The following is a 13,327-nucleotide window of genomic DNA, read 5'->3' on the forward strand; positions in this document are numbered from 1 at the left end:
TCTTTATCCAGTCTGTCATTGACAGGCATTTGGGTTGGTTCCAATCCCTTACTATTGTGAACAGTGCTGCAATAAACATACCTGTGCATGTGTCTTTATAGTAGAATGATTTATAATCCCTTGGGTATATACCCAGTAATGGGATTGCTGAGTCAAATGGTATTTCTAGTTCTAGATCCTTGAGGAATCGCCACACTGTCTTCCACAATGGTTGAACTAAGTTACACTCCCACCAACAGTGTAAAAGCATTCCTATTTCTCCACATACTCTCCAGCATCTGTTGTTTCCTGACATTTTAATGATTATCATTCCAACTGGCGTGAGATGGTATCTCATTGTGGTTTTGATTTGCTTTTCTCTAATGACCAGTGATGTTGAGCTTTTTTTCATGTTTGTTGGCTGCATAAATGTCTTCTTTTGAGAAGTATCTGTTCATATCCAGGAGCAAAAAAATTGTATTCCCAGCCAAGCTGCCTTTGTTTGGAAAGGTAACAAAACTCATAAATGTAGAAGAATACCAGAAAAATGTACGTAAATAATAATGAGATGAAACATAATAATGAACTCTCAAGGTAAATGCTGGTGGCACACAGAGTTAATCCTTAGTACATTTAAAAAAAAGAAGAAGAAGAAGAAGGAGAAGGAGAAGAAGAAGAAGGAGGGGAAGGAGAAGGAGAAGGAGAAGAAGAAGAAGAAGAAGAAGAAGAAGAAGAAGAAGAAGAAGAAGAAGAAGAAGAAGAAGAAGAAGAGACACACTTTCTCATCTGAAAAATGTAATGCCCATTTTATTGCAGGGTGGTAAGGACGGACTGCAATAATTCACATAACAGAGGTTTCCTAGTATGTGCTTCTCAAGTGCTTGATAAACTTTAGAAATGGCAAGGTGATAGAGATAATGACTCAGAGAGCAGATAATGGGGATCCAATATTGATACTGGTGATGGGGCACAGGAAGACTTCAGAAAAAAATCAAATAGGATAGAATAGGTAACTACAGGAGGAAGTTTTTTTCGTGAACTGAAAAAAGCCAGTATACTACTTTTTAGGAAAGGATATAATAATGGTAAACACCAAAACCTAGCCCTGAGATTTAATGAATTATTGAACTTCAGCTCAGGGAGTGCCACAAGCATCCTGGTGAAGAAAAGTAAGCTACCCTGAAGGAACTTCACTTTGCCAGGAGCAGCGGCAGAGTCTGTGGACCAAGAGGAAGGGGATGGCCTGGGAGAGTCGGTCCTTAGTTGTTTTAATGTAACTGACTACTCTTACAGATCGCTGGATTTTTTTTTTTTTTTACCTTCGAGGAGAGGGAGAAGAGGTAAATGTTTAGGGCTTTCTTGGCTAACCGAAATCACACAAGTATTTTGTGCATTCGAAGTTGGCATTGGTAATTTGAATATATCTGTACTGAGTGTCCAGTTATCAAGCATAGCAGCCTGTGTATCAAGCCAGATTTCCCAGCGAGGAATAAAGTCTATAAAACAGAGCAATGACCTCTGAGGTCTAAGTGTTTTGACAGACTTCTTTTATACAGATACTCTGCACAGAAAATATATTTGTGGTACTAGAAAACAAAACAAATAAGATGGCTGTTATAAATTTTCCCACAAGTTCCCATACCAGGCAGGAGAATGAGACTGCCATTTTTGTGAATCTATTTTTTTTTTTTAAACCTATTTTTTTTAAAACAGAGTCTTGCTCTGTCGCCCAGGCTGGAGTGCAGTGGCACCATCCCAGCTCACTGCAACCTCCACCTCTTGGGTTCAACTGATTCTTATACCTCAGCCTCCCAAGTAGCTGGGATTACAGGCGTGCGCCGCCACACCCTGCTCATTTTTGTATTTTTTATAGAGACAGAGTTTCACCATGTTGGCCAGGCTGGTCTTGAACTCCCGGCCTCAAGTGATCTGCCTGCCTCGGCTTTCCAAAGTGCTGGGATTATAGGCATGAGCCACCACACCCGGCATGTAAATTCCATCTGTCTGTAATTTTCCAAGTTTCTTTATATCAACTTTATACCCATATTTGCTTATAATAAACAGCCTCTAATTAGAGAAGAGCTTACAATATCATGGCTATGCACAAGAGTTCTGTTGTTGGTACATAATAGGAAAAGCTTATCTCAATGGAACTAAAACTTACAGACTAAAAAAAGAAAAACAGAATTTTGGCAAATGAAATATGAGGTAAGTAGTATTCTTCTATGGAGCAAAAAAAATTCTTTTATTATTATACTTTAAGTTCTGGCATACATGTGCAAAATGTGCATGTTTGTTACATAGGTATACATGTGCCATAGTGGTTTGCTGCACCCATCAACAGACCATCTACATTAGGTATTTCTCCTAATGCTATCTCTCCCCTAGTTCCCCAGCCCCTGACAGGCCCCAGTATGTGATGTTCCCCTCCCTGTGTCCATGTGTTCTCATTGTTCAACTCCCACTTATGAGTGAGAACATGCGGTGTTTGGTTTTCTGTTCCTGTGTTAGTCTGCTGAGAATGATGGCTTCCAGCTTCATCCATGTCCCTGCAAAGGATGTGAACTCATCCTTTTTTATGACTGCATAGTATTCCATGGTGTATATGTGCCACATTTTCTTTATCCAGTCTGTCATTGACAGGCATTTGGGTTGGTTCCAATCCCTTACTATTGTGAACAGTGCTGCAATAAACATACCTGTGCATGTGTCTTTATAGTAGAATGATTTATAATCCCTTGGGTATATACCCAGTAATGGGATTGCTGAGTCAAATGGTATTTCTAGTTCTAGATCCTTGAGGAATCGCCACACTGTCTTCCACAATGGTTGAACTAAGTTACACTCCCACCAACAGTGTAAAAGCATTCCTATTTCTCCACATACTCTCCAGCATCTGTTGTTTCCTGACATTTTAATGATTATCATTCCAACTGGCGTGAGATGGTATCTCATTGTGGTTTTGATTTGCTTTTCTCTAATGACCAGTGATGTTGAGCTTTTTTTCATGTTTGTTGGCTGCATAAATGTCTTCTTTTGAGAAGTATCTGTTCATATCCAGGAGCAAAAAAATTGTATTCCCAGCCAAGCTGCCTTTGTTTGGAAAGGTAACAAAACTCATAAATGTAGAAGAATACCAGAAAATGTACGTAAATAATAATGAGATGAAACATAATAATGAACTCTCAAGGTAAATGCTGGTGGCACACAGAGTTAATCCTTAGTACATTTAAAAAAAAGAAGAAGAAGAAGAAGGAGAAGGAGAAGAAGAAGAAGGAGGGGAAGGAGAAGAGAGAAGAAGAAGAAGAAGAAGAAGAAGAAGAAGAAGAAGAAGAAGAAGAAGAAGAAGAAGAAGAAGAAGAGGAGGAGGGAGAGAAAAGAGAAGAGAAGAGGAGAAGAAGAAAAGAAGAAGAAGAAGAAGGAAGAGGAAGAAGAAGAAGAAAAGAAGAAGGAGGAGGAGGAGAAGGAGGAGAAGAAGGAGAAGGAGGAGAAGGAGAAGGAGAAGAAGAAGAAAAGAAAGAAGAGAAGAAGAAGAAGAAGAAAAGAAGAAGCAGAAGAAAACCAGAATGGATGAATGGGGTCATTTTGCCAATGCAGGAGTGATTCAATATTAAATAATCTGTTACTATGACAGGTCACTTATTCAGAATGTTTGCGAATCTCAGATAATTGAAATTAACCATGTTTTTGGAGTTTAGGTAATTCCAGAAGAGCAAAATGGGAACTTGAGCTCGTTCCAATTATCTTGTTTAGCCTTTCGGTATGGACTAAGGAAGGAATGGGATTTACAATATACATTCAAACAATTACACTTCTCTGCTTTAAACCAGTGTTAACCACCAAAATGTGAACTGTTAAGATTCATCACAACATGTGTTTTACTGATTGGACTGCCATGAAATCCCAGAGACCCACAATGAGGGTCCACTTCCCTTACTTGCTGTTGTGCTGTTGGGACACTTTTGTGAGCAACTGTTGGTGACATCAGAGAATTTTGCGCATCTCAGAATTGTCACAGTGACAAATCCCATGGGGTAGCATTTTCTAAACATAATTAATTTAAAATTTTTTATTTTGGTTATTTACATTTTATCATTTAATGTGTGGACACATACACACTGCTCTCTTTGCCTGGAAGATTGGTAAAAGTACAAAATCTCATGCCTTCCACGAGGCCTATTGAATCCTAACCTGCATTCTGACAAGATCCTCAGATGATTTTATATTCACATTAACGTTTGAGAAGCACTGTTAAGATCACTTCCATTTCAAAACTCCAGATGATAATTCATCTTCCCGTATAATTCTTTATCACCGTAAGAGCTTAAGGGAGAAAAACTCATGTGCTCATTTCAATAGTTACTGCAAAAGCATTTGATAAAATTCTAGACCCATTCCTGTGTCTTTAAATGATTGCGTTGAAGTTTAAAGTTTTGTTGAGGCGGTTGGCATCTTTATAATAATAAACTTTACAGTTCAGACATTAATCTTTTTCCATTTATTAATCTGTTCCAAAGTATACCATTATAATTGTATTCCATTATATTTTTGAGTTTACTCCTACCCCTATGTATCTTTTTCTGCTATTGTGAATAACATCTTTATTCTATTATGTTGTTTATTCTTGACATGTAGAAAAGTTATCAATTTTATATTCATTTTATTACTAGTCAGCAGGATGAACTCTTAGTTCTAATACATTTTTAGTTGATCCTCTTGAGTCATAACTGCTGTTGACACTTCTGATTTTTTTAAATCTTGAATTTTGTCAAGGAATAGATTCATATAACCTTAATAATATAGAAAACTATAAACTTTAAGGACTTAAAAATTATTTGGGCTTGCCTTCCGCTTCTGGGGAAATGGAACACATGTTCTTTTTCCCTATTCTTCCATAAATACAACTAAAAGCCCCCAATGTTATATATAAACAAACATAACACTCTTTGAAGAGAAAAAAGTAAGACTAACTAGTGAACCCTTGGGACCAAGAATGACAAGTGGTGAGTTCTTTCTTTTCTTTTCTTTTTTTTTTTTTTTTTTTGAGACAGAGTCTCGCCTCTGTCGCCCAGGCTGTGAGCGCAGTGCCGGATCCTTCAGCTTCACTTGCAAAAGCTCGCCCCCCGGGTTTACCGCAATTCTCCCCTGCCTTCAGCCTTCCCGAGTAGTGGGACTACAGGCGCCCGCCACCTCGCCGGCTTAGTTTTTTTTTTTTTTTTATTTTTTGTGGAGACGGGGTTTCACCGTGTTAGCCAGGATGGTCTGATCTCCTGACCTCGTGTTCCGCCCGGTCTCGCCCCCAAAGTGCTGGGGTTCAGGCTTGAGCACCGCGGGCCCGGCCAATGGTTTTTTTTCTTTTAGTTTTCTTTTGTTTATATTTTTCTGACCTGTAGCTGAAGAGGCTGGCAACCCAGAAATACCAATGGGTACGGGCTCTGATGTGGTTTGTTTCTGTGTCCCCACCCGAATCTCATTTTGAATTGAACATCCATAATTCCCGCATGTTGTGGGAGGGACCCAGTGGAAGGTAATTTGAATCATGGGGACGGTTTCCTCCATACTGTTCTTGTGGTAGTGAATAAGTCTCATGAGACCTGATGGTTTTATAAGAGATTTCCACTTTTGCTTCTTTCTCGTTCTCTCTTGCTGCCACCATGTAAAAAGTGCCTTTTACCTTCCGCCATGGTTGTGAGGCCTCCCCAACCATGTGGAACTGTGAGTCCATTAAACCTGTTTTTCTTCCCAGTCTCAGGTGTGTCTGTATCAGCAGCATGAAAACAGACTAATACAGGCTCCAATGAAAGCCTGTTCTCTGTAGCCAAAGGACCAAGAAAGAAACAGTCTAGCAAGACAAAAATAATTTCAAACAGTAACTACTCTACTCTAGCCAAACACCACACACACGTGCACGCAGAAAAAAAAAAAAAAAAATGTAATGCCTCCACCTAGGGCAGCAAAGCCTGAATGGGGAGCCTGGGCTTCCACCCTCCTGGATTGGAACAAGGCACCCAGACTTGTAGAATCTATCTCGTGCCCACTGAGCAGTAATGTGGCAGCCCTCCCTCTCCCTGCTAGAGTGGTGTGAGAGGAGCCATGGCAGAGAGGCAGGACCTTCACACCATCCAGTTGTAATAAGGTCTTTTCCCTCAGTTGGTCAATGGAGGCCACATGGGGAGTAATAAGAAGGCACTTCTACTCTCCCAGCCAGAGTGATATCAAGACAGGTCCAGTAGGTAGCTGGACCCCCTCCCAGCAATAACGAGGAGGCCTTCCCCACCTTGGTGTTAAGGTTCCTTGGGTCCCAAGGTTCACTAGCCTCCTTTTTTCCTTTTCATCTTTAAGAGGGTTATATTAGTTTATATAGACAGAAACCAAATGGAGAACCTAGCCTTCTCCTCCCACCTCCTAGTAATGAGGCAGTGCCTCCTTGCCAAAACAATGTCAGGAAAAGCCACCTAAAACAGTAGGATTAAATAAGATCCAGGACCCCATACTACCCACATTGTCTAAGGTTCATCACTTGACTATTTGGATATTACAATCACAACAATCACTTATGTCAAGAACCAATAAAATCACAACTTAAGTTTAAAATAACAATTCCTAGGTGCCCACACAGAAATGACAGATGTTAGAATTATCTGACAAGGATTTTTAAAGCAGCTATCATAAAAATGTTACAATAAGCAATTAGCAATTACTAACACTTGAAGCAAAAGAAAGAACATCTCAGGAAAAAAAACTAAAGCCTCAGCAAATAATTAAAAAGTTTATAAACCACACAGTAACTTTTAGAACTAAAAAATACAGTAACAGACTTGGAAACCCAATGAATAGTCTTTGCAGCAGAATGGAAGGACAGAGGAATGAATCAGTGAACTAGAGACTATAACAATAAAATTCCCAGATCTGAACAACAGAGAAAAAGCAGACTGAAAAAAATAAAGAACAGAGCCTCAAGGATCAATGGGATTATAACAGAAGATTTGACATTTGTGTCATCAGATTCCCAGAGGAGAGGAGAAAGAGGCAGTACTGACAAAGTACTTGAAGTAAAAGTGGAAATGTTCCAAAAACACAGATTCAAGAAGCTGAGGAAACCTCAAACAGGGTAAAGTGAAAGAAATTCACATAAAGACATATCACAGCCAAACTTCTGAAAACAAAACACAAAGAAAATACTTTGAAAAGCAGTGAGATAGAAACAACTTACCTATAAGAGGGAGACAGTTCTAATGATAGAGGATTTTTCATAACTTAAGGAGGCCAGAAGGAAGTAAAACATTTTTCAGGGGAAGCAAAGGCTGAATGAGGAGTCTAAACTTCCACCCTCCTGTAACAAGGCACTCAGACACTTGTAGAGTCTGGAGAGAAAATAACTGTCAACATAGAATTTTATATCCAGCAAAAATATCCTTTAGGAATGAAAGAGAAATTAAGAGCACTTGTTACCAGCAAACCTTCCCTTAAAGAATGACTATAGATAGCTCTCTAAACAAAAAGGAAATGATGAAAGAAGAAATTTCAGAACATCAGAAAGGAAGAAAGGATAGCTAGAAGAATAAAATATGAATAAATACATTTTCTACTCTTGAGTTTTAAAATTGACAGTTGAAGTGCTGATGTGGTTCTGAATGTATGCAGGGTTCATTCCCCGTGGCTTCTCTCAAGGGCTGGTATTCAGTGTCTGTGGCTTTTCCAGGCACAGGGTACAAGCTATCAATGGATCTACCATTCTGGGGTCTGGAGGACAGTGGCTGTCTGCTCACAGCTCCACTAGGCAATGTCCTAGTGGGGACTCTGTGTAGGAGCTCCAACCCCACATTTCTTCTCCACACTGCCCTGCAGAGATTCTTCATGACGGTTTTGCTCCTGCAGCAGGCTTCTGCCTGGAATCCCAGGCTTTTCCGAACATTCTTTGAAATCTAGGCAGAGGCTCCTAAGCCTCGACTCTTGCATTCTGTGCACCCACAGGCTTAACATGACATGGAAGCCACTAAGGCTTACAGCTTGCACCCTCTGAAGCAGCAGCCTGAGCTGTACCTGAGCCCCTTTTAGCCTAGATCTGGAGTGGCTGGGATGCAGGGATTAGTGTCCCAAGGCTGTGCAGGCAGCAAGGCCCTGGGCCGGGCCCACGAAACTGTTCTGCCCTCCTAGGCTTCCCAGCCTGTGATGGCAGGGGCTGCTGTGAAGATCTCTAAAACATTGCGGATTTCGATTAGACATGAGATTTGGGTGGGGACGCAAATCCAAACCGTATCAAGGCATGAGCCACCATGCCCAGTTCACATCTTAATGTAAGTTTGTATTTGTATTTGTGTGTATAATGATGGGGTATGTGTGTTTACACGTGCATATTTCATAGGATACATAATAAAATGTTAAATAGTAGTTCCCTTTATAAAGTAGCCAGATGGAAGTAGAGATAGGTACACAGATACGTATACCCTTTCTCTTTGTTCACTGTGTATTTTAATAGATCTTCTAGGTATTGAGGTCAGATTGTTTGCATAGAAATAGGTATAATTATTCTGTGGATTTTTTGTTAACATGTGGTATCATAATATGTGTGGTAAGCTAAAATTTCCTTTTCGTATTATCTATATATCTTGGAGGTCTTCCTATTCTCCAAGACACAGAGCCTTGCCATAGTCAGTATATATGACTTTACTTTACTCTTTTTATATATATATACTTTAAGTTCTAGGGTACATGTGTACAACATGCAGGATTGTTACATATGTATACATGTGCCATATTGGTGTGCTGCACCCATTAACTCATCATTTACGTTAGGTATTTCTCCTAATGCTATCCCTTCCCCTCCCCCAACCTTACTTTACTCTTAACGGATGTGTAGCATCCCTCAGTGGGACTGCAATTGCAGTGTCTCTAGCTGTTCCCCCTATTTGTGACCATTTTACTGGATGCACATTTTTGGTATTACAAACAATGCTGTGACAAAATACTTATATATGGGGTTTTCTACACAGGTGCTTTTATTTTCCTGGGCTAGATATATTGAAAACTTGAAATATTGGATGAAAGGCTAAATAATTTTAAATTTGATACTGCTAAATTCCCTCCCCAAAACTATACCCTTTTGTAGTTTCCTCGAGCTCACACTTCACCATCTATGCTTTCTTTGTCCACCAACTGACAAATGGATAAGGCAAGAATTTTCCCAAAACTACCCTGACTGCCTCAAGCTTAAAGCCATATCAAAGATGTTTTGACATTTTTGTAGAAATTTGTTCTGCCTTTTCCTCTTTCAGTTCAGTTCTAGTTACTTTCTGTTTTCTAGGAACCCTCATAATTTTTATCTCTATGCCTTCTTATTTTCTAGCATTATTATGGATTGCTTTAAAAGTATGTTTGGGCCAGGTATGGCTAACACCTGTAATCCCAACACTTTGGGAGGCCAAGGTGGGCAGATTGCTTGAGTCCAGGAATTCAAGAACAGCCTGGGCAACATAGTGAAAATAGAAAAATTAGCTGGGCATGGTGGTGTATATCTGTGGTCCCAGCTACTCAGGAGTCTAAGGCAGGAGGATCAGTTGAGCCCAGGAGGTGGAGGCTGCAGTTAGCCATGATTGAGCCACTGCACTGTAGCCTGGGTGACAAAATGAGACCCTGTCTCAAAAAATAATAATAAAAGTATATTTGTATGATGTTACCATTGGGGGAAGCTGTGTAAAGGGTACATGAAACTCATTGAATAATTTTTGATCCTTCTTGTGAGTTGGTGATTCTTTCGAAATTAAAAGGTTTTTTTTTTTTTAAGCATATTTGTGCCTTCTAGGGATTTGGACCAAGGGGAAGTCTGGAGCAAGTGCCCAGTTCATCATTTTGATTCCATCCTGACTATATTGTTTTGACTCATTACAAAAATATTATTGTTGAAATAACAAAATTTCATGTACCCTTTTAAAAAAGAATGAGGCAAATATATACAGACATGGAAGGATGTTTATACAAATAATTTGATTTTTTATATTTGCCCTTTTAACAAGGAACTTTTACTTCCTTTCTAATTTGAAAACAGTATCAGAATTGGGGTGAGTTACAAAGATGTTTCAATAAAAAGATGCTCATAAATGAATTGGAATAAACTGATAACAGTTATGAATTTAATTCTTCTAAAGATACTAGTTTGTGTCCGGTTTTTGTGTTTCCTGTAAAACTTCTTCTTAATGGTGATAATCAGGTAAAGCTGTGTTGATGAAGCATTGTTTAACCTTATGTGGAAGTATCTGAAATGATGGTCAGTTGCAGCACCAGTGTTTTCAGGGATCCAAGGGATTCAGGGCCACAAGTTGGTAGAGCATCCTCCTTTCCAGTCGGGACCACAGTGGGCCACTGGTTGTGGTAAAGATACTTAATATTAGGCATTATTTTCAAGCATTTTTTGTTGTTATCAAATACCAGTAGCACCTACTTAATACTATTTATGGGTTTTGGAGAAACTCCATTTTATTATTCCTTCTTGTCACCCAGGGCCTTGGTAAAGTTAAGCTTTCCAGCAGGAACTGTGCTTCTCCATGTAATTTATGACCTCTGCTCTGCTGTCCTAAGCTTAGAACAAGTCTCAGCTGTGAGCTGATGTGCTGTGCCGTGGTTAACTGGCTACCCCCAGAGAGGGTGTCCAGATGAGATTTGAAGGGAGGGTCCCTGACAGTGCCCCAGCTCCATGCGACCTGAGATGTGCTCTGCTCTTGCACTTCCTATATAAACTGGGAAACTTGCTGGTAAATAATTCTATAACCCACTCTTTTCCTTAGGCTTTTTGGAAAGGATGTAAACAACGGAAGGAGTATATGCACAGGCGGCAAACGTTCATTGATAATACTGATTCTATTGTGAAGGTAAATACCCTTTCCTACCATACCATGTGCTTGGCTTAAATGTTTCCCCTCATTTCATGTTTAATCTGAAAGACAGCTACAGAAAGGGAGGGTATGTGTGAGCCTTGAAGTCAGAAGGCAGTACTGGATTTGAATCCCAGCTCCGCTGCTCATTTACCTAATCATTTTTCAAGCAGGTTGGTTAAACTACTATAAAACCTCAAGTCCTTTATGAGTGGTTATGAGAATCACAAGTCAAAGTGTTCTGTAACTAATAAATGCTCTTTGTCCAGAAAGTTCAAATTGATTATTTAAACTCTAGGTAGAACCCAGCTTTATTTCATGTTTCTCTTTCCACATTTGCTTAAGCATATTTAGAATGCTCAGATGTAACAGAACAAAACCAATGATTAGAGGAAGTAGAGCTAATTTAAGGCCTATATTTGGGAGTTGAATTAGTCAACCCAGCCTTTCACTCAGGTGAATAGCTCTGGGTGAGAAAGAAAGGGTACTGTGGTGTCCTTTCTCATGGATCTGAAAGCCAGAGGACTGGACAAAAATCAACTTGGAAATCTACAACTTGGAGATCTACAAGTCTCCAGCTTGGAAATCCAGATGAGAGTGGAAGCAATGGAGCTGGAAAGTAGAATCAGATTAGTTTAAAGATCTTTTAGGCCAGGCTTCGTGGCTCACACCTGTAATCCCAGCACTTTGGGAGGCCGAGGTGGGAGGATCGCTTGAGCCCAGGAGTTCAAGACCAGCCTGGGTAACGTAGGGGGAACTCATTTGTATTTTTAAAAATAATAATAAATAAAAACAAATTTTAAAAAAGTTTTAAACTGTGAAGGCAGAGAATAACGTGACCCAGATCCATTGTGCAGTAGCTCCTTGATGAAATAGCATCCTATGGAACATATGCCTATTCTCTCAGAAACTATTGGTAGCAATTGGTCCCTCATGAGACCTCTTCAGTGTTTTCCCATAAAAACTTAAAGGATATTGAATGCATTTAAAGGGATGATAGAAGAAACCCTAGACTTAGTTTACATGATTTCCTGACTCATTGCAACTCTCAGCAAAACGCCTCACCCTTCTGGCTTTTATTTACTGAGATTAAGGTAAAATAGTACAAAGTTAAATTATTCTCCCCACCTCTCTCTTATTAAGGCGGTGAAATTAAGAGTAACAGGTAAAGTGTTTTGAACCCCTTAAGAAACATCTGTGAAAGATTGATTATTTAGTGGGCTGCTTTTTTTCCTTATTAAGTATCATTGTTTTTAGAAAAACTACACAAAACCGTATTACAGGTTGTTTGGTGATTACTTTGACTTTTCTCTTTATTTTTTGTTGTTCTTTTCTATTTTTTTAAACTTTTTAGATTCAGTCCTGGTTCCGAATGGCAACTGCAAGAAAGAGCTATCTTTCAAGACTACAGTATTTCAGAGATCATGTAAGAAAAATGCCTGTGGGATTTTATCCAGGGTGATAATGAACTAAATTAATGCTTTATTGAATGTTAGCATTGAATGATTTTTGTTGAATGGTGGACAAGAACACTTAGGGAAGAAGGGATCTTAGAACTTCATATGATAATATTTGGAGGCTTACTGTTTTCATTCAGAAATCATGTTGAGAGTTAGACTTCGCCAGTCAGGACTCAATAGAAAATAGGTGAGGGGAAAACTGTAGGCTAGTAACACCAAAGAGAGAAGACTCTAGAGAAATATTTTCCAGCATTGCATATGTAGTTTTTTCAACTGCTAACTGCTTACTTTAAATAGAAGCCGCTGGGAGGGATTTTTTCCTGAATCTTTAAAGAAGAGATATGGGAACATAGATTGGATCATCTAAGTTCTGTGCTAAAATTATTTTCCCCTTTTAGATCTCTGTCTAAGCAGTTCCCCTACAGTCTTGTTTGTACTTTTAGTTAACTTACCTGACCTCTTCTTCAAAGAAAATGGAAAAATAAACGTTGAATACATCACATTGAAATACTGTCAGTTCTAAGTAGTGTCAGTTCTTAAATACTAACAGTTCTTAAATGTTCTAAATTCAAAAATAATGGAGTAGGTGGGACACTGGGAGATCAAGACTTATCTCAATCTTTTGCAGAATAATGAAATTGTGAAAATACAGTCACTGCTGAGAGCGAACAAAGCTAGAGATGACTACAAAACACTGGGTAAGTGAGAGCTTTCTGAAACAAAGCAAGGATTTTTTATAAACCAGGCAAGGACATATTGGTCCATATTGGTCACTTCAGAGGTTGCTCTAAGAACAGAGGATACCCATTGTTTCCAGTAGATTTTGATCATCTCAGGCCCCAGGTTCTAAACCAGTACACAGAGGAACACTTGGTGACAGGAAATGGGCCTTCCTATTAAATGGAAAGGATCAGCCACATGGTATAATTTCTTCTTCAAAGAGAATGGAGTTGGCGTAAATGCTGAATTTTTTTTCAATCTAAGCTAGAGTCAAAAATCTAATGCAAAAGAGTTAGCCAG

At 39.1% G+C, this 13,327-nt stretch overlaps 1 protein-coding gene across 5 annotated transcripts in view; it reads left to right on the forward strand.

Moving 5' to 3' along the window:
• Positions 1–13,327, forward strand: part of IQGAP2 (IQ motif containing GTPase activating protein 2) — a 317,888-nt gene that overhangs the window by 254,510 nt on the left and 50,051 nt on the right. For all 5 annotated transcript variants that reach the window (XM_017848709.1, XM_017848712.1, XM_017848710.1 and 2 more), the window contains 3 exons: positions 10,761–10,844; positions 12,202–12,273; positions 12,936–13,005. In XM_017848709.1, the coding sequence (XP_017704198.1) occupies positions 10,761–10,844; positions 12,202–12,273; positions 12,936–13,005 (226 nt within the window). The remainder of the gene's footprint in view (positions 1–10,760; positions 10,845–12,201; positions 12,274–12,935; positions 13,006–13,327) is intronic.

The sequence above is a fragment of the Rhinopithecus bieti genome, unplaced genomic scaffold, assembly GCF_001698545.2.
Source record: "Rhinopithecus bieti isolate Rb0 unplaced genomic scaffold, ASM169854v2 scaffold_30918, whole genome shotgun sequence".
Classification (NCBI taxonomy): Eukaryota; Metazoa; Chordata; class Mammalia; order Primates; family Cercopithecidae; genus Rhinopithecus; species Rhinopithecus bieti.